Below are 27,898 nucleotides of genomic sequence, written 5' to 3'. Positions count from 1 at the left end.
CTCCATCACAGCGTACAGACTGACTTCTTGCTTCAACTTTGACCTAACATACTTACTGTAGTAGAGTGCATATATACCAACGTTTCAGATGTGCTGTCTTACAGTTTTATCCCTGGTTTAGATAATCTGATCGTCTGATCTTTATTTTAGCAATATTGTTGTGTTCAGTACCCAGCAATTACCTCATAAGTACAATGCTATCGTAACAAAAGACCTGCATTGTAATTAACCACCCTAGTTTGTAAACTGATTAAAGGTACTTTATGCACTTGTTCCATCCTACTATAACTCAGACGTATCAGAATCAGGCAAGCATGAAATGTGTTTTAATGACCTGTATTCAAGTGTTATTGTTTGCATTAGTTATATTTTTGTGGTGTTATGGGACCAAAACTCTGTGTTTGTTTTTTCCATCCACGTGTTTGCACATTCATGGACATGTGTGTGTAAGAGACTAATACCCAATGCCAGCCGAGGGCCTGCAGGGGGATAATTGCTCGTCAAAGCCTCTGCACAAGTCATTACCACAGATTTAACATCTGACCTCCCCACAGCAGACTGACCGGGGTGTTGTAGCCAATGGCAGCCCCGGGTTTTATTATTTGGAGCAGGGAGGCTGTCACATCTCTGTGTCTCTGTTTGGGGTTTTAGCTCTTTCTGTTTCTCTGTTGGTTATCTTTGACACACTTATGTTCCTTTTAACATTGTGTGTCACCATGCAACTCTTTCACCTACAAAATACCACTGTTGCTTTGGCAAATAAGTTTTGGAGGAATCATAATTACTGCTGGGATAATAGTAAGAAGGCGACTTGGGTTTATGTCCTGCTTTCCATGTGTTGTTAAGTTTGGGCAACTAAACATTTGGTTTTGGCTACTTCGGACAGCAGAGCAGACTGTAAACACAACATTGACGTATTATATAACAAGGTTTTATTATTTATTATTTAGTCGTCATTGCTAACGTGTTAGCAAACATTCACTTATTTACACATCCATCAGATGCATAGATTTAAAGTAGAGTCATGTTTATGGCAACCTGATGAAAGTTAGTACCAATATTCACTTTCTTTTAGCTCTGTTTTTGCTCTCCACCAACTCTTGAGGGAAATATCTGTCTCTTTAGCTGCTAAATGCTCCACTATATTCACCAGCTACTCACTAACTGTGTCTGTCTGCTGTTTGGTGCTGAACAGGTAGTGTACACAGGGTTTATCAGAGTTGATGAACAGTAATAAAACCAACAATGAGATGAAAGATGCTAAAATGCTGCGTAAAGCTGAGGGGAACTGCAGAGTTGGTGATAATTATCATCTCATTTGATCCATTGTTAATATTAGTGAAGGGTCCGTTTGGAGAGTGCCTGTCCGGAACGGGCCGATTGCTTGGTTCTCAGTATTTTTTATTGTTATTGACAACTTGCAGTAAAATGTAAAATGTTAAATGCAGTTATAAAACGCTGGGTTCTCAATATTGCTGCTTGCAGCGTTGTCAGGTGGCATGCCCATTCAAAGTGTTCTTGAGAACCAATCATCTGATGGTAAATGATAAATGTACTGCATTTATATAGCACCTTTCTACCTTACCAGAAAAACCCTTTACAATTTGCCTCTCACATACACTGAAGTTGGCAACACTGCTCCGCCCCCGCTGCTGTACAGAGGCTCGTACAACAGCGTGCTGCGTGTGATGTATTTGGCGCATGCGGGACATTTGAAAGACCCACACACATACACACAGAGGTTCCTTGATTTATAGTTAGATGAAAATATTGATCAGTGCAGCTTTAAGGATTGGTAAAGATTGTGGTTTTGGTCGAAATATTAAAAAGCAGCATAAAAACGTAAAGTCAGCATAGACTTGTTCAAATGCCAAAACATAACCATAGAAAGGTAAATCATGCCGTAGTTTCCAGGAGCAGATTTTGTAGGCTGAAACATTTCAACAAAGCTTTAATTTTAAAAACACTGGATTAAAAAATATTAAATACAAGACGAATGAGAGGTGTTTGGATGAACACTGAAACGTCTTGTATTTTATATTTTTTAATCCAGTGTTTTTAAAATTAAAGCTTTGTTGAAACTACAATTACCTGGATGCATAAATGAATCTCCGTAGACATAGGATGAAACATGTTGACACTGAGCATTTTAAAGGTACATTCATTAGGAACATTTCATGTTAGCAGTGAACAAATGTGAATGTGAATATAAAATGAACGTTTGTCATTAAGATGCTAACAAATGGAAATCAGACAAAATTGTTTCTTTCTTTCTTCCTCTTGTTCCTGCTGTCACTGTTTGTCATTCATCATTCTGGAAGTGTTTCTTAACACCACCTGGATACAAAAACCGCCTGCATCCTGCACAAACAGAGAAAAACATTGATTTGTTTTGCACCTTTTGATAGATTTAGACAGACACAGCAGCCTGACACTATCATACTTTGTTTCTCTATCACATATTAAAAGTTGTTTCTCACTTGCGGCTTTCTCATCTGCTCTGGTGTCCGTCAACAGAGGCCCACACAATAGCAGCATGCACCATTGACCCCGATGAATCATACTCTGTCTGACTGACAGCTCCACGCACCTCACCACTATACTCCTCTGTCACACACACAGATTGAGCCTGCATGATGGATTACACAATGGATTATGATGGATTATACAACAGGCATTCACATACAAACACACAAACATCCTTTGGCTTCCAGCCATATCAACAAACACTTACTCACAGTTTTGTGGTTGAGTGCAGGGTGAGATATATTCAGAGCTGATTCAGTCTGATGCTCGCCTTCATTATTTCATTTGTTTAACAAGAGTTGTCTTTTTCTCACTGTGAGCTCTGGTGAAGGTAGAAAAAAAGGAATCAGTTGTAGATGTTACTGTTTGCTTCATTTCAGTGTGACTCTAAACGTGTTGCTATGGCAACGTTGTACATTCTGCTTAATATCCTCTTCCTTCTCCCTCTTCATCTCTCTTCTACCTCTTGGTCAATTAATTATGGATAGACAATCATTTGTTTATAATTAACTTAATTGGATCCAAATGGGTTTTGATATTTAAAAGGAAATTGTCTCATTTTCAGCAAAGCTTCACTTTTCTGTTTAAAATGTATTTATGCATAAGTGGATGACAACATACATTACCATCTACCTGAAAGTAGAAGAGGGTGGTGGATGATAAAGTGCAGGGTTTGGCTGTAAACTGACAATGTGTTTGCGTTTGACCACAAAACTAGAGACAGTTTTAGATTTATGATTCAAGGACGGCGATGTGCAGCATACTAACTGTCTCTATCTGTCTTTTACGTACAAAACATCCTAAGGCACGCACGCACACACGCATGCAGGCACCTTTTAAACCAAATTGAGGTGAGCCCAGACTGCATGACCATAACCGTGACAGAGTGATTTAAAGTCCCATTTTTACACAAACACACACACACAAAGACACACACATTTTGCTAACACATTCCCACCTCTCTTATCTTCTTTGCTTTTCAGTCAAGTGAATCTACAGCATGTTAGTTATAAGTCCTTACAGCCACCTATAGCTCCTGTCCTGTAACCTTCACTGACTGCCACCACTGTGACGGCTAATTGTGTGGCCGAGATTTGAGGGCAAGGCAGGATTAATATATGTTGTATTGCCTTTCTGATGATTTTGCTGTTTAGTCTAAGAGTAATATGGACAAATTATACATCAAGTATTGCCAGTTACTAGAATAATAGTTTTTTTATATATATAATGTTCTCATTTTATATCATTATTATTATTATATTCATTGTTTACAATTTATAACTTGTACTAATAGTTGCCAGTACTCTGCACTTAAATTCTTGTGTTGCACTGTAATTTCTAATGTGCACCCCTTAGTTCTACATGTATATACACATTTTTTTCTATTTTATTATACTATATACATTTACCAATTCAAGGACAAACTTGGGTTAAAGAAAAGACAAATGCAGATGTGCCGCATGATACTACTTGTGTTGTGATAATACAATTGAGCAATATACTATTTTGCTCAGTGACATGTATAGAAATGCTGAGCATGAAAACAGCGTGGTAGACAGCACTCTACACTACCATCATCAAGATGTCAAATGAGGGAACATCTTTTGAGGTAATGGTGTTCATCCCACCAGTAGAGCTGAGCAACTGTTAAAGGTTTATGTCAAGAAGCCTTGAACCTGTGCTGGAGGCTGATGTTGGTTCAGCACCTTTAAGCTAATCAATGATGAGAGAGATATCACTCATAGTAAAATATCACCAGACACTGTGATTGACCTCAGCTCTCTCAAGAGTCATTAAATGTCTTTCAGTTCATTGTTTGGGTTTTTCTGCCCACTGAATACTACTTGCTCACAGACACAGTTAGCAGCTATAGCTAGTGAACATAGTGGAGCATTTAGCAGCTAAAGGGACAGGTATTTCCCTCTGGAGCTGTTGGAGACCAAAATAGAGTTCAGAGGAGAGTGAATATTAGACTTACATTTGTCAGGGGGACACAAACATGTCTCCGAGAAAGTCTAATATTGCAGGATGTGTAATTAGGCTAAACTGTAACTAACATGTTCACCATATGAGAACTTTATTAGATGATGATATGTCAATGACTTGTTTACAGCTTGTTGCGCTTCGCCCAAGTGGCCGAAAAACAAAGCAAAAATAATCCAAAAATCCAAAAAATAACAGCATACTCTGGAATACATCAGATACATAGCAGTTAGAGTATCCACAGATGGATGGTTTTTACCCTCCTCCCCCCCCCCCCCCTGCTGCTTCTGTCTCTTCTCCTCCTCGCTGTTGCAGGGATACAAGTAGCAGAACTCTAATGTGACCTTTACTGGTGATAAATATGTGGCTAGCTGCTGGAGTATAACGTAAAGAGCATTCCTATTTAACCTTTTTTTTTTTTTACAGTACAAATGCTTTGGGCAAGATGCCCTTTTACAGCATTCATTTAAGATAATGTTATAAACCATAGTGACTGCAAGAGACTTCTGGTTTCATGGGAAGATTAGATTGCTTTGCCCTTGTGGGTTTCATTCTGTTACTGTCTTTAATAGTTTAGTCAACTCTATAACCCTGAAAAGGGGAGTTCTGAACTTCCCACATTTCAATTATTCATCATTCAGAGAGTTAATTGCAAAGAAGAAGAAAGCAGAATGAGAACAAAGCCGGAGAAATGGAAGAAATGAAGGAGAAACAGATGAGTGAGGAGTTATCAAAAGATGGTGAAGAGATTTATTGAGACTGAAAATAATAAGTCAGAGAAACGTGGCAGGTAGGATTAAATCCCTTTCCCTGTAGTATGTGGTTTGAAACATAGTGATTCACTGGTAGAGTCGAGCTGCTGTAGATGTGATGAATCATGAATCAAAAACTAAGAATATGTTCTGGAGTGAATCTTGACTTGCATATGCTCAAGTGATTCAGCTTTTGATTGAGGAAGAGCAGCAATGAAAATGTGTATCTGAGAGACTACAAGTTAAGAAGCAAGTAAAATGAAAGACGATTGCAGGCACGAAGAAAAAAAGAAAAAGAGAAGTGTGGGTATGACACAGAAAAGAAATTAGACGAATATACTGTATGCACCTCCAGTCTCTTCAATTTTTAGTCTTGTTCTTTTATTCCTCTCTTCTCCCTCACCCTTCTTCTGAGCGCTGGAAGGATGGTGTTAAGCCACTTCCAGCCCTCCTCCTAAGCTAATGCATTTCCCTTAAATATTTCAATATGCTCCTCCTCTGTTCTGCAAGGTTGAGTACAAGCTCTCTCTCAGCTGGCGCCCACAGAGTCGCACTGCCACCGATAAAATCCTGCCAGCGGTTTGATGTCTCAGAGTGCTAGAAACAACTGCTGAAGACTCACATCACAAAGAGGGAGAGATAAGGGAGGATGTGGGAGGATATAGATTATTGATCAAGGGAGAAACATCAAATGACCGATGTGTGTTGTTGTGCGTTTTCTTTTTTATGTGTGCGTCTGTGATTTACAGCACAGATGTCGAGCAGTGTGCTGGCTGATGCAACATGGAGCAAACTTGTATTGTTCATCAGATGTGGTTCTGCTTTGCAAAATCTGAACTGACAGGCACTCCAGTGAAGCACACAGACAAGCAAGAAAGGCCTATGAGCAAAACCCAAACCACATGAAAATAAAAAATAAAAAATTCACTTCTCACTTTATGAACTGTTGTGTAAGCTTGTGCATCTATGTGTGTGCTTCTTTGTAAAATTGTTCAAATACACATCCAGTGGTGGCAGCAAGAGCAGCAAAGGATGCCTAATAGTACAATCATTTCAGTTCTTCATTATGGTCTATACCTGCCCTCCCTGGTCTTTTTCTTCCTCTCCATCTGTCTCCCCATCCCTCCATCACCTCATCACTCCTGCCATTATATTTCATGGCAGCAGCCGTTGTGGGGCTGCACCTAGAGGAAATGAAAAGTCTTTGTTGCTTGGTCGCTCTACCCTATGGATGGGTGGACGTCAATAAAGTCTTGTATTACGGCCTGCCTATAAAAACAAAAAAAGCCTACACACTTACACCCACACATACTGTACTGTAGGATATACATTTACTCAGAATGACCAGTAAGCACACAGACTCAAAGCCAAACACAGAAACAGTGTATTCATTAACCTGGGGGTCACTCAGTGGTGTGTGTGTGTGCGTGCGTGTGCGTGCGTGTGTGTGTGTGCGTGCATGTGCGTGCGTGTGTGTGTGTGTGTGTGTGCATGAGTGCGTGTGTGTGTGTGTGTGTGTGTCAGCTATCATCTGTCTGGTATCGATGGAGAATATAATGAAGACAAATATTGACGTGCTCTTTGTTCTCGTGTATGTTCTAGTTGCAGAACCAGTAACCGGAAAAGCCTCATCCTGACCAGTACGTCGCCCACTCTGCCACGGCCGCACTCTCCACTGCCTGGACACATAGGTCAGTAAAAGTTATAGACATAATACAGTGCAGGATTAAACAGTATATTGGACCCATTGTATTTAGTTTTTTTTTATTTACCTATTAATTGACATTTCATAAAAAAAGTATTGATATGAAATAAGTACAAACGACTGAACGACGAACGACAAACAACATTGAACTTATACAGAAAGCGGACTTGAAAAGTCCTGTGCTACTGGCTGTAATAAGTAGCTCACTCTGATTACAACACTTTGTTTCACTGTCTATTGCTGGATTTTCAAGTTTCAGAGTTTTGCTTGTCTGAAGAGTACAGAGTTAACTATAAATTCCAGTGGTCACTGAATTCTTGCAGCAGGAAATACAACAGCTTTTGGGTGCATAGTGATGTAAAAACCGGGTGACTGTAAGTTAAACTGGATCTTCTTTACATAAAATCTTGGTATTTTTTGTTGAAAAAAAGGAAAGAAAACGATTAGCCTTAAAGGTCAACCGAAAATCTCCTTAAATTATTTAAATTCTCACCTTGCTGCAGTGATGTAGAAGTAAATAAATAAAATAAAATAATTTTAAAAATCGTCATGAAAAAAATCATGATACATACGTGAATCGATTTTTTCCCCCGCCCCTAGTAATTGGCATTCTTTATCCAGCGCATTGCACCAGGCTCACGAAACTTAGATTAAACTGTCAAACTAGGCAGTGCTGATCAAAAATGTATCAATATTCTGTTACTGTATTGCATGCTACTCACTTTTCAGAAACACATACTGTTACTGGCATTTCTTTCCTGCTTCAAATCAGACCAAGCTCCGCCCCCAACTAGCATGTGTCACTCAGAGCTACGTTGTTTCGTTGCTCTGATTGGTCGTAGGTCTATTCAATTGCGTCCATCCAGCTCACAGTTGCCAGTTGTCATAGTAAAGCATTAAGCTTTTTTGGCTTGTGAGTTTTCAAGGTGCACAGCAATGACAAATACTGACAATCATAGCAAGCAATGGAAAGGTTTCTCATTGTAAACAGAGATCTGACAAATGCTGATTCATCTCAGCCCCCAGCACAGTCTGACACAACTGAACCTGGGTGCCATGAAAAAAAAGGAGAGATGCCGTGGTATGTTCTGGTCAGCAAGAACAAGATTTTCAGCTGGTGTTAAGTTGCTCTTTAACTTAAAGGACAATTCCGGCGCAAAATGAACCTAGGGGTTAATAACGGATGTGTACCCACTCGATCATTCTCTGGGATATGTTTTTATGCTAATCGAATGTGTTTGTAGCTTGAAAGACGCTAGCGCGGACCGCTGATTAGCTTACAACGCTAGTATTCGGGGCACAGGGAAAGTAAAAACAAATTGCTATTTTGTACCACTAAAAAGGCTCAAAATATCACCAAACTTCAACGGTAGCATAATGAGGGTCCCTAAATGTTAACCGAAGCATTGAGAACTTTGTAAGTGTACAGACAGTTTATTGAAAAGATACATCATAAAGACACTCGCGTTCATGTTTACATGCGGCCGCCGTCTTGAAAATCAGTCATGACTTACAGCTGGCGATGCAAACTAAAATCAAAAGCAATTTGCTCAATATATCTGAAATAATCGCACCGATGTAAAAATAACTTGTCTAGTGTACTTACTCAGTGGATCCATCTGGTCCCTCCGGTCTGGGTCGCCGTCTCCAATTTATTTTCGGGACATGGAAAAAAGTTTCAAGTACAGCCCTGTTTATCAGAGAGGGGAAATCTTCAGACTGTACGAAACACTGCGTCTCTTGGGTGCTGCGACGCAACAGGTCCCACTCTGTGCAACACAGATACTCCTGTTCGGTGGCCATAGCTTCACAATGTCCGCAGGTACACCACCAGTTTCCCAAAATACGAGGCTGTGTTGTGGCATTGACTACCGGTAGCTCTCTCTTTCTCGTAGCCCTTTCACGGAGCTCCCGCAGCTCTTCGTTCAATAAACTGTCTGTACACTTAGAATGTTCTCAATGCTTTGGTTAACATTTAGGGACCCTCATTATGCTACCGTTGAAGTTTGGTGATATTTTGAGCCTTTTTAGTGGTATAAATAGCGATTTGTTTTTACTTTCCCTGTGCCCCGAATACTAGCGTTGTAAGTAAATCAGCGGTCCGCGCTAGCTTCTTTCAAGATACAAACACATTCGATTAGCATGAAAACATGTCCCAGAGAGCGATCGAGTGGGTACATATCTGTTAATAACCCCTAGGTTCGTTTTGCGCCGGAATTGTACTTTAATGTTTAATTATTTACTAATAGTGTAGGACAGGATCAAGTATAGGATACAACATTACGGTAGGTGTCTTGGAAGTAGCTGTCACAGTGAATACACACAGTTGTCATTTTTATAACTCCAGTGTTTTCAGTTTCTCTGATAATGACTCAGAATTAATCAAAATTTGATATATTTTATGTCAACTGATAAGAATTCAATGTTTCTTTAAAAATTAGGTTGACTAAATGAAATGGAAATGACTTGTAGAGTTACCTAAAAGCTAAAATTACTTTTGGTAAATTATCCTGGCCAATAACCTACAGTGTACTGTATGTTTTCGGCTCTGTTCTGTCCATATGTATTTTAACAGGAAGCAGTCCGTTGGACAGCCCGCGCAACTTCTCACCAAGTGGACCTGCCCACTTTTCCTTTGCCTCCTCTCGCAGGTTGGCATCCCTCCTTCATTCACACAATAAGTCACACGTGCAACCTACAAAGGCAGTGCAAAGTAGTCGAGTGAAATTGTTGTTGGGGTTATTTGTCACACCCACACACACACACACACACACACACACAGTGAAACTCTCTAGGGAACACACACAGTGACACACACACACACAAAAATGAAACTGCACGTCATGGCCCTGTCTTAGACCAGCTACTCACACCAAATGTCTGTGTGACTAAATCGAGGGGCATGGTGCCAGGATTCAGCCCAAACATGTGTCCCTCATCACTCACTCAAAGTAAGTGTCAGACATGGCTGGAGAAGGCCTGAGGGGAGAGAGGAATAAAAGGAACAAAAGTGTAATTGGACAGAAAGGAAGGGAAGGTGGTGGGATTGCTTTAGTATAACTGTGTTGTTTGGAGGGACTAAAATAGAAACCAATATTGGAGTTGAAAGTGATAGAGAATACAGTATTTGATTCTAACATATGTTCTCCCTTTTCACTTTTATTTATCTTTCCTCAGGGCTGATGGTCGTAGATGGTCCTTGGCTTCTCTGCCTTCCTCAGGATATGGCACCAATACACCCAGTTCAACAGTAAGAGAAAGAAAAACGCCACACTCCTAGCTCTTATGCAGTTGAATTTTTTATTTATTCGTCAGCATTTTGGCACATCTCATCTTTTTGAGGATAAAAGACAGCAATCATTTGGGATGAGCGATCCAACTTTTCCTCTCCTCCTCTGATTCAATACCATTGTTTTGTTTTACCAAATTTAAAATCTGTGTACCTCACTGTGTTGAATTCCATTTTTATATGAGGTAACCTAAGGCCAGTGATTGCTGTGGCACTAAAAGTTTTGTTGGTGACCCACTCTGACTAAATTAAACTAAATTTTACTGTAATGAATGTGGTACGTTCAAGTCATCTGTCGTGTATTATTACTGTAGCAGCCACTGCACCTTATGCTTTCTCAAATGTAGCATAGAGCTGACAACTGCAAGTGTTTCCCTGGTATCCCAAAACTTGAGTCTATCAAACAGGACACCAGCAATCTTCTAAACAGTCCCCTGAAGTAAAATGTGAGGCCTCTTGTGACTGTTATGCTGTTTTCACTGAGAGATGCCTTCATGTTTCCCCTCTTTACAGCATGGCAAGCAAACACTGTACTTTCTTTCATTTCCATTTTTACCGGAGAAACAGGAGAAAAGTAACAAAGTGTGGGGGTCTGCTTTTTCTTCTCTTTATAATTTAGCTCATGAAATCAACACAAAAAACTGTATGTTAGATTTTTCATCTATTGCTAAATTGATGAGGTGGGCTTTTGTATCCTTTGCATGAATATGTATTTCACTTACAAAATTCATTTGCATATGTTTTCATGCGTAAAATCAGTGTGTGCTAATCAGTGGTGTAGTCTACGTGATATGCAGGTATACGCAGTATACCCACTAAGAAAGCTCCAAGATTTCCACATACCCACTTAAAAATGCCCAATGACACGCAACAACATACTTTCCATTATATTTTTGATATATTTTGAATTGTCATCTGTATTCTTTTTCTTTGCATAGGCTAAATAAAGGTATTTCCACTGTAAATTGGTGCATTAAAGCGTATCCAAATGCAATAAAAATGAAGTTGCTAACGCTCAAAACTTCCCTGGGGGAAGACACCCAGACACCCCACTATAATATGCCCCACCTTTCCCAAAGGCAGATTCTGGCCCATATATATAGTACAGTATACCCATTACAATAGACTACACCACTGGTGCTAATGTTCTAAAAGTTGCATGTTCTACTTTGGTCTCACTCCGCTTTGAAATGTTACAAGCCACCCTTGCAGCTAAATGCCATGCATACACAAACACACACACACACACACACACACACACACACACCCCTGTGTTCTTTGACTTTGTACTCGCTGCTGCGAGTCTCAGCTGATTGTTTAAAAGCATGTAAGCGCTAAGGAACATGCATCACATGTAAACCAGGACCAAAAATAATTCATCAGCTGCTAAGATATGATCGACCTGATTTATCTGCAGCTGATGACTTGGCCTTTCTGAAAAAAAGTGGAGCAGGGAAATATAACCAATGTGTATTAATTCCCTGTTCCAGTTACTATTTCTCTATCCATCACTTTATCGCCAGAGAAGCGGAGATGGATGGTTAAGAGTGCTAACAGAAACAAATAAGAGAGAGTGTAGGTGGAAACCTGTTTTGAAGCAAACAGAGGGACAACAACAATGTTGACTTTTGTCTGAGTGAAGCATAAGAGACTACTCAGAGAAATGAACCCTGCCAAGGCCCATTTGGTAAATAGTCCATTTGAGAAATGGACCTTAATGTGTATGATGCTCAGGTGGAGACAAGGTGTCGACTCATAATCCACCCCCTGTACACTTCCTCTCATGCACATCCTCACAGCAGCACATACAGTATAGAGAGACATACAGTACGCTGCAGGCGAGTTATTGATGGCTTTTTACTGGTAGATGAGTTTGAAGATGGTTTCTTCTCAGTCTCTCAATATACTCCTCTCCACCTCCATCACCATCCCCCCCCCCATCCCTTCCATCCCGTCAGGTTTCAGTGCTCTGCTAGTTCTTACATGGGCCATTACTCACTTGACTAGTTACAGCAGGACCCTTGCATACTGAACAGAGTAGATGAAAGGTGTGTGTGTGTGTGTGTGTGTGTGTGTGTGTGTGTGTGTGTGTGTGTGTGTGTGTGTGTGTGTGTGTGTGTGGAGAAGTTTCTTACATGTAGATGTGAACCAAATTTATGCTGGAAAGCTGCAGAAATGTAAACAGTTAAAAGTGGAGGAAGTACAAAGGATGAAACCTTACAGGTACATCCCAATTTTAATTTCCCTTTGTTGGAAATCTGTTAGGTGTTGGACGCTGCAGCTGACCGGGCTGCCTTGACTGCTTCGCCACAACACCACAGTTTTATACCAGGACAAATATCAGTCATATCACTCCCAAGTTCAGATTTATCTTAAATTATAGTTAGGAAGAAGAAAAGAGTCGTCTTTTCAACAATTACCACATCTTTCATTGGTGGCTATATTAAGATAGCCTGTATACAGTATATATACATGATTTCCACTTTGCCAAAAACATTTTGGCCCAAACATTTCTACAAATTATAAGACACTCTCATCATAAGCTTTTTTATTGAATAATTAATTTAGAAATGCAAATTTCAAATTAATTATTAAATTAGCTTGTTAAAAAAACATGCTGCTGTAGAAATGGCTCATGAGAATTCAGTTTCTGGGCAGTGAGGTCCATTTACAAATGGTCCTGGTGGGACCTGTACGTTACAAATACTGAATAAAGTTTTGATGCAGGTGTGGATGCTGCAAATGGTTTATTTTAAGGGAAAACGTGCAGGGACTAATTTCACATTCTGTTTTTCCATGTGAGAGGAAATATGAAAAAAGTAAAAGTGCTAGAAATGGTAACTTTACACCCTTGTTATTGCATTATTAGTGCATATGTGCAAATACAAACTCTAAAGTATCAAAAGACTAAGGATCTGTTGAGGCTGACTGACAGGTGATCCAGCTGTGGAACCATCATCAGAAAACTGACTTAAGATGATGATGATGATGATGATTTTCTAAAAGCAATTCCTATTTCCTTACATATTTCCTTACATATTGCATCTGTAGTCACATATTCAGTGCAGGTGAAGGAAATCTGGATGTGATTAAGTAAAATTGAGATGAGACTGCACAAAGGAACGAGGCAGATATGAGTTTTTCATTTATGACAACCATCATATCCAATGGCATTTTCCTCAATCTCCGAGCTCTCTGTGTCTCTCTGATTCTGTTGACTGGACCTGCTGCATTCACAACATCATCATGTCAGTGTTTTTCTGCAGCTTTCAAGTAGCTAAGACCTGAATGGTGGTGAATGGATTAGAATGGAGTCTCTAATAGATTTTTATAGCAGAAATCGTTGTGTGGCCAATGCCAACCATGGTGTACCATCGGGAGATGTGCTCATTAAGCCTCCCATTGATCCAGGCTGGTTTTTTCCCTGCTGCACTGAAGAAAAATCTTTTGTTTAAAAGTAAATTGTGATGCCATTAACCCCCCGAGGCAGCAGACACTTAAGGCAGCAGTCAACTTTTAGGTGGTCATTCCCTGCAGTCTTTTTGCTCTGGTATTTAGTCCAAATTATTCTCTTTTGCCCTCCTACACTAACTCCTTCTGGATATGTTTCTTGTTTTTCCACCTCTCTCTCTGCCTTCCTTGTTCTTTTAAGTTAGTAGCTTCTTTGTTTCAGTTCTTTCCACCCACTCACATCATAGTACACAATTTCTTCTCTTCTCTTCTTTTCTCTCTCTTCTCTTCTCTTCACCACATCGATTAAGGTGCTCTTGCCATTTGTTTTTTTTTCAATCACTAGATATCTATTTTTAAACCATTGACATTGCAGCTGCAACAGAAGCTTTTCAAAGAAACCTAACAAAGAGCAGTTAATAATTTAACATGTCTCCCTCCAGTCATCCAGTTCATCCCAGGAGCGTCTGCACCAGCTGCCCTTCCAGCCGACCATGGATGAGTTGCACTTCCTGTCCAAGCACTTTGGCAGCACCGAGAGCATCACGGACGATGACGGGGGCCGATGCTCGCCGCACGCCCGCCCTCGCTCTCGAAGCCTCAGGTGAGAGCACAGCAGGTCATGGGCAACAAGACAGTTTGAGCAAATGAAGACAAGCCACTGGGCTGGGCATCTAGCCAACTTTGATTTAGGGTTTTTACATGCAATTCGTCCATGGGAGCAGAAGCCATATAAGGACTTAAAAGTGCTGGTTTCTTCTAGTAGCAGGAAGTAGCCCCCAGTCACCGACTTAGCATAAACATAATGCTGTGACACAGTTATGAGTCATTGTTTTAACCATAAGGGGCTTTTTCTGACTGCAGAAGTAACATACCAACATTGCTCAAAGCTGTATTTGTAAATAGTTGATTTGTGGAGATTATCTGGTGAAGAAAAATAAAACAAAGGTAACCAAAATTCATCATGTCAAGCTTTTATTAAAAGGACATTCAGCTGCCCTTTAGGATTATGAAAACTTTAGTTAGTCTGCAGGAACAACTTTCTTCTGTCATGAAGAGATGCAGAGGGCTCTTAATCATTACTTAGAGTACAGGCCTTTTTGTTGCTTATCTTTTATAATTCAAATATTATTGTGTATGTATTATAGTGTATTTGTCAATGCTGTTGAATGCTTTATTTTCTACAGCTGCCATTTTTAATAAGAGGAGGACAATATTTATTAGTACAATGTAAATATAATGTAAATATAAAACATATTTCCTGCTCATGTAAATCTACACATACAGTCGTGTATACAGTTTCTCATCTTCCAGGTGTGGTGTGTGCAGTTTATTATCATATATTAATAGTAATAAAAACAGCAGTGGAAGGAGTATTCAGATCCTTTAACTAAGTAACAATGTCACACTATAAAATACTTCAACTAAAAGTACTGCATTCAACATTTTAATAGTAAGTAAAAGTGCACAAATATTATTAACAAAATGTACTTGAACTATCCAAAGTATACAGTATATTATATTAGATTATTACTTATGCGTAAGCAGCATTTATATGTCGCAGTAGAGCAATGGGGAGCCAATAGATCCTGGGGATCATCTGCCACGTGTTGATTTTGCGTAGCCTTATATCTGTGCATGTGTGTGTGTAGGAGAGTGTGCATGTGACTCTGAATGTATTCATGCTTGTCTGACATCTGTACCATGTGTGGCGTGACGTGCAGGAGGTCACCATATCCATTAAAGAAACTAAACTGAGTGCACAGAATTCCTTATCGGTCGATTAGCATAATGTACAGACAGGATGGACATGAGGGGAAGCAGTGAATTATTCCTTTATTCAAGGGAACAGTACAGAATTGCATCTCACCGGCTGCCTCCCCTCACTCTCTCCCGCTCTGTGTGTTTGTCTCTCTTCAGCCCAGGGCGCTCTCCATCCTGCTATGACAATGAAATAGTGATGATGAACCATGTCTACAAGGAACGCTTCCCCAAGGTCGGCCTCATACAAACAAATACACAATAGTAAACAATGCATCTATACACACATTCAAACAGTATGCATGCATACCTCTTTAGCTACGCTGATTTACATTTAAAACATTTGGTAGAGTATTTTTTTCCAGGGCGACACACATTAATGCTCATTATTTGTAATGGCAGGATTCAGATCATGTTGGTGATTAGCTGACGATACGTTGAACGCCACAGGGGGTGAACATGTGTCCAGAACAACAAGTAAACAAGCTAAAAAATCATTCTTTAGAACAGAGGACGGCTCCAGGCGAACAGTAGATCAGACAGTTCTTGCAAAAAGGTTTTACCTGGGAAGTAGACGGGTATCAGCACAGTCTTTGTAGACTAACATCAGGGACTAGATCAACTACAGGAAGCTAATGTAGGGAGCATAGCAGTAGGGTGTTTGGGCAACGTGAAGAGGGATATGACCACCTGCAAAATGATATAAGCTAGCAAGACTTGGAGATGTTTAATGACTGCAGCAACATTAGGGTAGTATCCCCAAATGCTCTGAAAGCAACAGCCGATCATTCACAAAAGTATTTTCCTTCAACAAGGAGCAGATCAGTCTGAGTGTAGCACCCTTGTTACTTACCATTCTCCTCCTATCTCCAACATAAAGACAGTCAGTCAGAGAGCAGCCTCTGAGATTTTATTTTACAGTTCTTTATAAGCTGTTGACACTGCAATGTGTGAAAACTCCTGGAGGTCGTCCATGTCTGACCTATGAGTCAGGTCTAGCAAAGTCAAATTAGATCAGGTATCTTGCTCCAGGCCAATATGTAATCAAACCGTAAGCTAACCTCTTAAAGCTGCCTGCATGCGTTATATACTGAGACATAGATACACGACTCAATGTCTGAGAGATACTTTTAGATACTAGATAACTATTTCTATGGACAGGGAAACGTATGTCAGCAAATGTGTGTCACTCTGCAAGCCGGTTTCTTCAAACACTTGCCTGTACTCACAAACACATACACCAGCACCATCACCCTGTGCTCATTCACAGTGATGCATTGTGAAGCAGTGCTAACAAAGCTTCCCACATACAATTGCACACTTCTCAGGACTGGAATTGTAATTCATAATTGGTATTTAATGGATGCTTAATGGGGTCTAAATTCTGACGTCATATGTTTTTTAAACATTTGTTACACAAGTGAGACTTGGAATAATTTAGACTGCCTCATGTACTTCCCAAAAGACAATTTAACTATTTGCCTCTTACTTTTTCACATTAAACATTATATTCTTTGTAAAGTGTGACATTTTATAGCAGCTATAATTGATTTTTTTATATAATAAAAATTAATAAAATGACAATGTGAAAGGGCTCGTAGTGTTGAACCTACAGCATTCTAAATGAATAATCCTCTGAATCTGTAGTTCCCCTTGGCTTTACTTTATAGAGAGTTTCAGCTCATTGTCTCATTGTTAGGTGTCCGGTCTTTACTGTTTTACCGCAGCAGGCATCTGTTTTCAGTAAAAAAGCTCTAAACATCCACAGTACACTGCCTGCACCAAACAGCAGACAGACATAATTAGCAACTAGCTGGTAAACATGGTGGAACATTTAGCAGCTAAAGAGACAGATATTTCCCTCAGGAGTTGGTAGAGACCAAAAACAGCTTAAAAAGAGTGAATATTGGACTTTGATTCATCGGGGTACCAGAAACACGACTCTAACTCGTCATTGTGTTCCTTTGTTTTTGTAACTGCTGGATATGTAAATAAGCAACTGTTTACCATATCATCTTAAAAGGTGATGATATGTAAATGTTGTCATCACTGGTTGTACGTCAGTTGACAGCTGTACAACACACCAGACATGCCGACAGACAGTAGTCAAGGTACTGTGGCTGGGATGTCGCCATCCAGGGAAGGAATGTGATCAAATTGCTGCCTTTACTAAGATTTGATGTGCTTCATCACTGACACATCAGCCTTCGATGACAGGTGTCAAGACACCACCGATATGTAGGCTTATCAACTTTAGAAAAACTGGGTGTGGGTGATTTAACGTGGGGGCAGCCTGACAACATGATAGCAACTGTCTGTTAACCATCATCTTGAATTCATTTAGGCCACAGCTCAGATGGAGGAGAGGCTGGCAGAGTTCATCCACAACTACTGCCCAGAGAGCGTCCGGCCACTGGCCGATGGGGTCCTTAGCTTCATCCACCACCAGGTAGCTGAGCTGTCCAGAGACTGCCTGACCAAATCACGTGAGGGTCTCATCACCAGTGTCTACTTCTGTGAACTGCAGGAGAACCTGGAGAAGCTGCTGCACGATGTGAGTTGTGACACGCGAGTCGTGGAGGTGGAGAGGAATGTCAGTTCAAACACTGCACATCACTAACCTGTCTCTCGGTCTGCCTGTCTCTCCCTCGCTATCAGGCTTATGAGCGCTCAGAGAGTTCGGAGCTAACCTTCGTCATTGAGCTGGTCAAAAAGCTCTTCATCATCATATCTCGTCCAGCCAGGCTCCTCGAGTGTTTGGTGAGTTTCATCCCTCTACCTGATAATGTCGTGAGTTTTGTGAAACAGTCACTCAACACACACTGATATGGAATCACCAAATTAGCATCTATTGAATCAAGTGACAAGATCCTTGTTTTTTCTGAGGGCCTTTCACATTCTGAGTATGTTCTGCTTGATCTGCTGGGAAAGACTTGTCCTCCCACATGGAGATGGTGGTCAACTCCTTCACACTGAAATGGCATTAAAGAATGAGCAGAAGTGGATCAGGCTGTCTACTGTGCATTCAGTTTGAAGTGATGAAACAAAAGTGTCACAGCTAGAAGCTGACTTTAAGGCTTTTTTTATCTTTTACATAGCATTTGTTTTACTTGTGACAAATAAAAAGATCTGGTATATTTTTTTTGGGGGGGTGACCAATTTCTTTAGTTTTATTTTCCCATCTAGTTTGGTGGGGGCACAGGGATCTAAGATAATGGGGATATATGTATACACTCATCCAAGGAATGTACACGCCATGATACATACCTGCATGCAATCTGTGTGCCCACACATCCGTCTTAGATCTTTACAATATAGAAGCCAAAAACCTTCAATTATGACAAATTAGCAACACAAATATAGGCCCAATGCCAGTCACACCTACCCTTATGCCCTATATACCTTTAACCACATGGCTGCAGAAAGAAAGAATAAATAAGTTAATGAAAGTAAAATTTTAGTATTTCAGTCATCAGAAAAGAAGGGGAAAACAATCATGCTATCATACAGTATTATGTACACTCACATGTGTTGCTGAATGTTCAGGCTCTAAGTGTCCACAGTCCACCAGTACAGCTGCTAGAACAAAATTTTTTACTCCACCTTGTTTATTCTGGAGAGATAAAAAATAATAATTTGAGTTTTTGAGCTGCCTTCAGAAGAACTTGAAGAGATTATAGCTCCTTATACTCAAACACAAGTAAGTGACAAATCTTTGTAAAAGCGCTACTTATTAATATGAGTTAATCAGAATGTTGTCATATCATAACATGACTATCTTTTGCTGCTGTTAAAGGGGTATTCCACAGCTCTTACACATGGAGCTCAGTCGCATGAGGAGTACTGCTCAGCGTGTGAAAACAGTTGTATAATCTCTTCTGAGGCTCTGAAAGGAGCGCGCCAAAGTCTGAAAAATAACCTTGATAATGTCATCAGGGTTAGGGTTGAGACTTACAATGTTTAACAAAATGGCTGCATTATAAAGATACGATCTAGCATTTTTGGCTTGACCTATACTAGGGACTAAACGTCAGCATATCTCTTTGGCTTCGACTTTTGAACCATTCTTTTTTAATATACTTCATGGAAATGCAGTACTAAATTGCGGAAGTATCCTTTTAAGCCTGCGGACAAAACTCTTTAACAAGCAGGAAGTCTTAGGAATGATTTCTCTAACAAAATTTCAAAACATTACAAAACACAGTACGTAGCGATTCAATATAGAACCATCTCTATAGATCATATCACCCCTGTGCTTCAACAACTCCACTGGCTCCCTATCAAATATCGCATTGACTACAAGATTCTCCTTCTCACTTTCAAGGCTCTCCACAACCTTGCACCTCCGTACACACCCTCCCAGACCCTCTGATCTGTCTCCTCAATTCTCCTCACCACACCTCCTACCCACTTAGCAACCATGGGGTTTAGAACCTTCAGCTGTACAGCCCCTCATCTCCGTAACTCTCTCCCACAAACCATCCGTGAAATTAACCCTCTCCCCACCTTTGAATCACAGCTCCAAACACTTTTTATTAGATTAGCACATTCCGTCTGCCCACGCCATTCTTACTTCTTACTATTGTTGTATTTGTTCTTTGTAGGGCTGTCAAAATAACGCGTTCATTTCGATTAATTAATCTGAGAAAAAATAACGCGTTAAAAAAAATAACGCAGATTAATCCATTCCATATTGACGTTTGACCCGGAGCCGTTCTAGCCACCATTCGACTGTAAAATGAAGGAGGGAGACGACAATGTGCTGCCTGGATCATTGATTAGAACATTTACTTGTAAAAATCTTCTTCCTGCCAACCCTGGCTACCGAAATCTGGTGCCACTGATATGTCTGCGCTTCTCTCTGATGCTCTGAAACAGACGATACAGGGAACACAAACACCGCTGCACGTGACGCTAGTTAACATTATACTCGACAGCAGCTAACGTTAGCCTACCGCTAGCTAGTAGCTGGATTAAAAACGGTTAAAATGCTGACAGCTAACGCTAAACGGTATAAAGTTTGACTGTGTTTTACTGTACTGTAGTTCAATGAAACTGGTAAACTACAGCCTCGTGGTGCATTTGGAGTTATTGTAAATGTCCTTTTCCTATCTGGTGGTTGTTTTTGTCGTTCAACAGCAATTTACTAGTGAAATAAGTTAATGTTATTGTTATACATTATTATTAAATCATTTAATTTTGACCATATGGCCTTAGCGATAAACAAGCCGTTCTTTAATGTCACCGACTGTTGTTTAGTACCTTTTTTTTTTTTTTCTTTTCTTTTTTTACTTTCTTAAAAAGTATCGGTTCAGGCACCGTTAATTATGTATGCAATTCATTTCGATTAATTAATCACAGAATATGTAATTAATTAGATTAATTTTTTTAATCGATTGACAGCCCTAGTTCGTTGTTTTGTTTTTATGTAGCTGTCTGTGTTCTTTTTTTTTCTGTTTTACTGCTGTAAGCTGACCTTGAGTGATGTGAAGGCGCCCATAAATTAAATGAATTATTATTATGAATATGTCACGTTGGAAGCAACATGTAATTGCAACATACTTGATACCTTTAAATGGTCATTCAGTGTAGCTGCGTTAGAATCAAAACTAGTGGATGTGAAAACACATTACCAGAGCTCTACTCTCTACACTTGCACTTGTGTTGCATATTTCCGACATCCCCTTGCATTCAGAAATGGCTGCTAATGTACAGTTGTGGCTGCTAATGTGCACTTGCTTCCAGTAAATGTAGTTTCACCTTAAGCATTATTAATACAAAAGATTTGAATGTATGAATTAAGATATTGTATTATGCAATAGAGGTCATGGTTTTCGCTACATCAGACACAGCAGAGTATGCGCTTATCGCCGCAGGATATTTTTCCAACTTAACTCAAAACTGTAAAATATTCTTTCCACCTCCACCTCTTGTCGATCTTCTCAGCAGCACATCAAATCTGCTGGGAGACAGAGCCGTGTCCTTGACTTGTTGATACTTACAGTACATAACTCACTTCAACTTACTTAGTAATAACAAGCCTCTCTGTATGCATACCTGGCAATCAGCCCACTGATTGATGGCCTCACATGTTTGTTATTGGCGTGGTCCCTCCTCCAACCACCCTTCGTCTCATCTTTCCGTTGCCAAGGCGACCGCCAGAAGAGGTCGATAGGGTCAGGCAGGATGTGGAGGGGACTTAAGATCCTCACGGCCCTTAGGTTATAGAGGAGAAGACACACACAGATAAGATGTTGTCCACGGGCGTAGAGTTCCTTTAGTATTCAAGTCAGCTGCGAGTTCTGATTTGGTGAAAATGTCACACAGTCGGTCGGCTGTAAGCTGCAGGGATATTATCCTCGAGCAGAGCAAGCTATCAATGAGTCAGGTTAATTCCCCCTTTCTGTACTCTTTCTTTTTTCTCCGGTCGAGGGGAGCAGATATGAGAGAGCAGGGAGGAGGGAAATGATCCCAGCTGCCCCAGGCTCTGCTTTCTAATCAAAATGTTATTCCACTAACAGGAATGAAACTGAATCCCACAGGACACCACAAAAGGCTGTTTCATTGCAAAAGGATGTTTCAAGAAAGCAATTTAAAGTTGGCAGGTGTATTAACACTGATTGTGTTTGTTTGACAGCCCTATAGCTGTGTTTGGTCATGAATTTGCAGCAGGTTGAAGTAAATTTTAGTTTTGTAATTATAAGTTGGGCACACTTTGAATTACTTAAATGCATTTATGTGATGTGATACAATATAACATTAGTTCAGTTATCAAATATTTTTGTTTCTGCTAACTAGGAGGTCAGTTATCATGGTAAAAATAATCAATATTGTGATATACTGTGCTACATTCTCTTGTAATATGTTATCAACATATTGGCACCAATCAGAGCCCGGCCGATGCTGGAATTTTAAAGCAGATATTTGGAAGTAAAAAAAATCATATAACTATATATTGGCCAATAATTACTTTTAAAACATAAACACATAACATAAACAAACAATTTTTCTTTTTAAATTGTGACCAAGTTACATACTAAGCAGGACATTTTGCAGTTGAAAAGTCTACTTAAATGGCTTTTTTTGTTTTTAAAGGGACTGGTTACGGCTTTTTAAATGTAAATATTTGCCGTTTTTTCAGTCTTCTATGATAGTAAATTGAATATCTTTGGATGTTTGACTGCTGGGTGAAAAAAAGCAATTTGAAGATGCCATTGGACATTGAAACTGTGATGTGATATTTTTCACTATTTTCTGAGGTCTTATATACCAACAATTAGTCAATTAATTGACAGAGGAATCATATTTTTCATATCATATTTTTACTCTTCAGTTACAAATATGTCATAATATATATTAGACACACTATATCGCCTTATTATGATACCATCATGACTGTGGGCAGAATATCATTGAAAGTCTTATAGCAAGATGAGTTAAGTTACCAGTCTTACTCAGCAGTGCCATCATCATTTAAAATAATTCAGTCCCTGGAAATGAAAATTTGTTTGAAGATTAATAAAACGTTTCAAGTGAGAAGTGTTTATTTTGAAATGGCAATCATCTGGTGTTGACAGGAGCTGATTAGATGTTTGTGAATTCACTTGTGGAGATGATGTGGCTTCAGCACTGGCCTTCAAGCTTATCTGAAGGTGTTAAAACTGTGGACTTGAAAATATTTTATATCGCTGCACTGAATGTTAAATAAGCAGTGATCATTGTGTTCACCCTGTTGGAGTACCTCTATATGAATACTGCATTTGAATTCTGATGGTAGATCTTCTGCAGTTATATTGTAGCTTCCTATAGCACTTAATTATTTTCCTCTCCAATGACAGGAGTTCAACCCTGAAGAGTTTTACCATCTGCTGGAGGCAGCGGAGGACCATGCCAAGGAGGGACAACTGATGAAGGCAGACATCCCTCGATACATCATCAGCCAGTTGGGGCTGACCAGAGACCCACTGGAGGGTAAGAGAAAGGGAAAGAAAAGATATATAGTTCGGGGTTTGTTGTACAAATGTAGCTTTAACAGGGAATACTGTATGTCCACAGAAAATATGTGTAAAGTCTTTAATTTGTTCTGTTAGACATTGACTGTTTCCTTGTGGTAAGAGGAATTAACAGTGATCTTGTATTGAATTCCATCAAACCACACATAAAGGAATAGTTCAACATTGTGGGAAATACATTTTTCCACTTTGTTTCCAAGAGTAAGATGAGAAGATACCACTCTCAAGTCTGTGCGTTACTGAGCGTGAGCCAGGAGGTGATTAGCTTAGCTTAGTATAAAGATTGAAAGCTGTGGGAAACAGCTAGTTTGGCTCTGTCCAAAGTGACAAAATAGGACCACTAACACTGGACATTATCACTGGATAAACTGTTAATTGTCAAGAAATACTTACACCCTATAACTTCCTCTAAAACCCCAGCTTGTCAGGTATTTTTTTGCTATAACTTGTTAATTAGCGAGCTTTAGAGGTGCTAGTAGGTGGATTTTTCAAAAACAAAGCCAGGCTAGCTGTTTCCCCATGCTTCTGTTTTTTTAGCTAAGCTAATCACCTCCTGGCTCTAGCTCCATACCTCATGGACAGACATGAGATCAATCTTTCTATTTAACTCTCTGCAAATTAACCTTTTTCCCAAATGTTCAAACTATTCCTCTAAGTTCCTTTAGGTTAGTCATTATAGTTTGTCCCATTAATTGATCCCGCTTATCAACACGATCAGCACTTGGAGCAGCAACAGTGACTGCGAGACACATCTCATCGAGGGAATTAAGTCACTATAAAACCCTTAGCGCCTGGATGGCGCAATTTGTGTCAAAATGTGTAACTCGTAACTCAAAGTAAAATTTGAACACACAGACATTAATGCACATATTTTTAAATTCAGTGTGACCCACACTTCCTGAGGATATAATCTCTGAAGAGCAAACGTCAATAAATCCTCTGAGATATCACAGAAAAAGACATTCCTTATAACTTTAGAACTTGTCTGATAATTTTAATTTTTTTAAGTTTCCTTCAGTTTCAAAGTAATCCAGGGATAGCCTAGTTGTCTGTACATCTATGGGTACATTGCAACCAGGAACTGCTAACAGCTAATTCGGCGTACTTTTAATTGTGCCAATTTGTCAAAATGTAAAGAAATATAGGCACACACGAAAACACAGCCCACAGCTAACTAACTGACTCAATGGCAACATTATATATCCTGTTCACATCCACCAAAACCACCAAATGATCATAACTGTATTTCCTAAACTTAGGATAATTATCTCCAAAATTGATGGAAGTAATTAAATCATAGAATAATAATAGGAATTACAAAATTCATTAATATTTTCTATCAGTATTTTTCTGATACTGACACCCTTCTATATTCATTCATATACAGATATTTGCCCTGTGTTGAAAACTGTGAACATATAGACAATAAAGTCAAAAAGCCAGTTGTTGATTGTTCGGGTGCAGTTGTCTCACAGTGTCAGTCTTTCAACATCCCTGCATTAAGCTATCGATCAGCTTTATTGGTTGTTCAGCACAAGGATGTAGGAGACGTAAAGTAGACTGGCTAGATCATTTGCTGGCTGGTGACATGGTGGTATCGCTGTCTTTCATTAATCATCATAGCTCAGACTCGGCCCCCAAATTCACATTTCTAATTCACATCTGCTCAAGCCGCTCCCGGTCTCATCCATCAGGAGCTGTTCATTAGCTGATGGGTTAAGTGACCCGCAATGACTCTACACAATAAACCTCTGCGGTTTTATTTTTGAATTCATGAAGAATACGTGCCTGCCAGGCCTTTCTCAGCTTATCTCTGCTAACAATGTGCCACTTGATATCTTGATCTTGCACTTTTTTTTGCACCTACATTGTCATGCAAGGCACACATGCACACCCACGTAGCTGCTTGCACACTTTCACACTCATTTCTTTTCTTGGCTCCTTGGCTCATAGAGACAAGATCAGTTGTTTTCCGCGTCAAAGAAAAAGCGACAGAATGTAGGATTGTCACCTCAGTGACTTTAATTTTACATTAAGTTGATATCTACAATGCGGCTTTGTTAACATTTTGCAAAGTTAATTATTAGTCAATTATTTCCCTGCTTCAACTAAACAGTACTATAATCAGTGTATTCCAGCAGCTGTCACATACAAGAGTGGAAGAACACTAGAAAATTAGCTGCCAGTGCTGCTCAAGAAAGGAGAAGGTACAAAGTGAGGGGGAGGGGGAGATGAAGGAGACAAGAAAAATAAATAGAACAAGCTATTCTAAAATCATGTTTTTCTTTCTGTGATCTGACACGTTTGGTTTTTAAAAATTGAATAGCTGTTTTGTTTAAGATGTCTGAGCAGCTGCAATGTTTTTTATCTGCTCACAGCAGCTTGGGAGGCTTGGTGTTTTAGCATGAAAAATGTCTCTGTTCATTTTGACACCATGTTGTTTGATTGACTAACATGCTTCTCAACAGAAATCGTGAGCCTTGACAGCTACGACAGTGAGGGTCCTCATACTCCAGAGACTGATGACTCAGCAGAGGTGAAGAACACACAAACACAGACAGATCTGTGTTTACATGTATTCACACACAAAATGCACACAGCTGCACACAGCTATCATCTCATCAAAGAAACAATGACATTTGAGCATTTAATTGAAACAGCCTTTGTGTTGATTTGAATTATAAATTTAAAATGTGTCACCAGGGAAAAGGGAGAGCCATTAAGCCACCGAGTGAAGAAGATTTTCAGAGCATCAAACTGATCAGCAATGGAGCGTATGGGTAAGCAATGGATTAAAACCTCATCGACCCCTCCAAACCAAATAAAATCCAATGAAGCTATTATGTATTGTTTATGTAACCTCAATATGCTGTGGAAGACTGTGAAATGGGGTAGAGAGCTCCGGGAAAAAGCATTACAGTAAGTGTTTCCAAGGTCAACAATCAGCATTCATGCTCAATATCATATATTATAGTGCTTCATGAAGAACTGTTTAAAAAAAAAACAATAAAACTCAATGACACTTTTTTTTAAAGACATTTTCGGACATATATTCGGCACTGGTCTGTAGAATAATTTGAAAGATAACGTAATGGCGTGAACTTGAAGTGTACTGTACAACTAAAAAGTAATCCGTGGGGATTTTAAAACAATAACGTTTGGTCTCCTCTTGGTCGTAATCAGTGCACATGTTGCTGTAATTTAAAAGATTATCTAAGAGTTGATCTAAAGCTTGGCTCCATCAGAAAGGAGCCTGCATTATCTGCCCATGTAAAAGAGAAAGTATATGTCTGAGGTAGGCTACAAAAATTCAGTTCAGGATTAAAAGAAATTCAAAGGTTACTAGCGTGGGGCTTGACATTTTGTACTAGTGGGTTTTAAGTCTTAATATCCATTCAGCCACACTGTATGGAATTCATGTCTAACAGCAGATGGAATATCTTCTCTATTTTTAAATCTTCTCATACAATACACTTAATACTGGTCTCGCCACTTTTACTCTGCTTTCTTTCCTCCATACCTCATCTTGGCACCACCAGTCCCTTCGGTTTTCACTCTTGTCTCACCTTCTCTCCAGTGCCGTCTACCTGGTGCGCCACAGAGAGACACGTCAGCGTTTTGCCATGAAGAAGATCAACAAGCAGAATCTGATCCTTAGGAACCAGATCCAGCAGGCGTTTGTTGAGAGAGACATCCTCACCTTCGCAGAGAACCCGTTCGTCGTCTCCATGTTCTGCTCCTTTGAAACTCGGAGACATCTCTGCATGGTCATGGAATATGTTGAGGGTAAGGGAGTCAGATTTAGTTTGGTTGCAGACTTTTATTACACAGAGGGAGGACTCAAGTTGAAACGAGATTTATCATTCATGAGACCACTCTGAATGACTCTGGGTGACATTTCTGTTCCGTTCGCCCTTCCTTTTTATGTGTCAGGCATCTAAGGAAATGTTGGTTCAGGTTTCTTCATTTATTTAATTCTGGATAAAAGTGTCAGCTAAATGCCTGAATAGCAAATGGTGATTTTGTCTGCTCAGATTCAGGAAAATGAAAGCAATATGGTGACTCTTATTTCACTATAACAATGATTCTCCACCATGTAAAGTCAAACAAGGTCAGTAGACAAGTGGCTGCAGAAGGTCTTATGTTATCTGTTGGTGCACAGACATAAGAGAATAGAAACAGAAACATACAAAATTAAATGTTTATACCCATTTATAAGCACAGGTACACCAAGAAAATAGGAATGCTATTGTTATGAATCACATAGTATGATGCTATTCTGCCTCATCAGAGCATTAAATTACGTCATTCTGCAGACTTTCTGTGCTTCCGTACCATTTGTCTAAATCATTTTCATTCAATATTTCTCAAGGAAGAGTAAAATATTTCCTGTCGAAAGTATGAGATGGATAAATCCACT

The 27,898-nt window shown here is 39.6% G+C and overlaps 1 protein-coding gene across 3 annotated transcripts in view; it reads left to right on the top strand.

The window, feature by feature from the left end:
• Positions 1-27,898, top strand: part of mast1a (microtubule associated serine/threonine kinase 1a) — a 74,041-nt gene that overhangs the window by 24,125 nt on the left and 22,018 nt on the right. For all 3 annotated transcript variants that reach the window (XM_031285908.2, XM_031285907.2, XM_031285909.2), the window contains 11 exons: positions 6,864-6,952; positions 9,542-9,617; positions 10,144-10,216; positions 14,149-14,309; positions 15,626-15,701; positions 17,811-18,020; positions 18,125-18,226; positions 23,305-23,437; positions 25,947-26,014; positions 26,182-26,258; positions 27,056-27,264. In XM_031285908.2, coding sequence (XP_031141768.1) covers positions 6,864-6,952; positions 9,542-9,617; positions 10,144-10,216; positions 14,149-14,309; positions 15,626-15,701; positions 17,811-18,020; positions 18,125-18,226; positions 23,305-23,437; positions 25,947-26,014; positions 26,182-26,258; positions 27,056-27,264 — 1,274 coding nt within the window. The remainder of the gene's footprint in view (positions 1-6,863; positions 6,953-9,541; positions 9,618-10,143; positions 10,217-14,148; positions 14,310-15,625; positions 15,702-17,810; positions 18,021-18,124; positions 18,227-23,304; positions 23,438-25,946; positions 26,015-26,181; positions 26,259-27,055; positions 27,265-27,898) is intronic.

This window comes from Sander lucioperca, chromosome 4, assembly GCF_008315115.2.
Source record: "Sander lucioperca isolate FBNREF2018 chromosome 4, SLUC_FBN_1.2, whole genome shotgun sequence".
NCBI classification, from domain to species: domain Eukaryota; kingdom Metazoa; phylum Chordata; class Actinopteri; order Perciformes; family Percidae; genus Sander; species Sander lucioperca.
The sequence above is the reverse complement of the archived record's forward strand: the minus strand, read 5'-3'. Positions and strand labels throughout refer to the sequence as shown.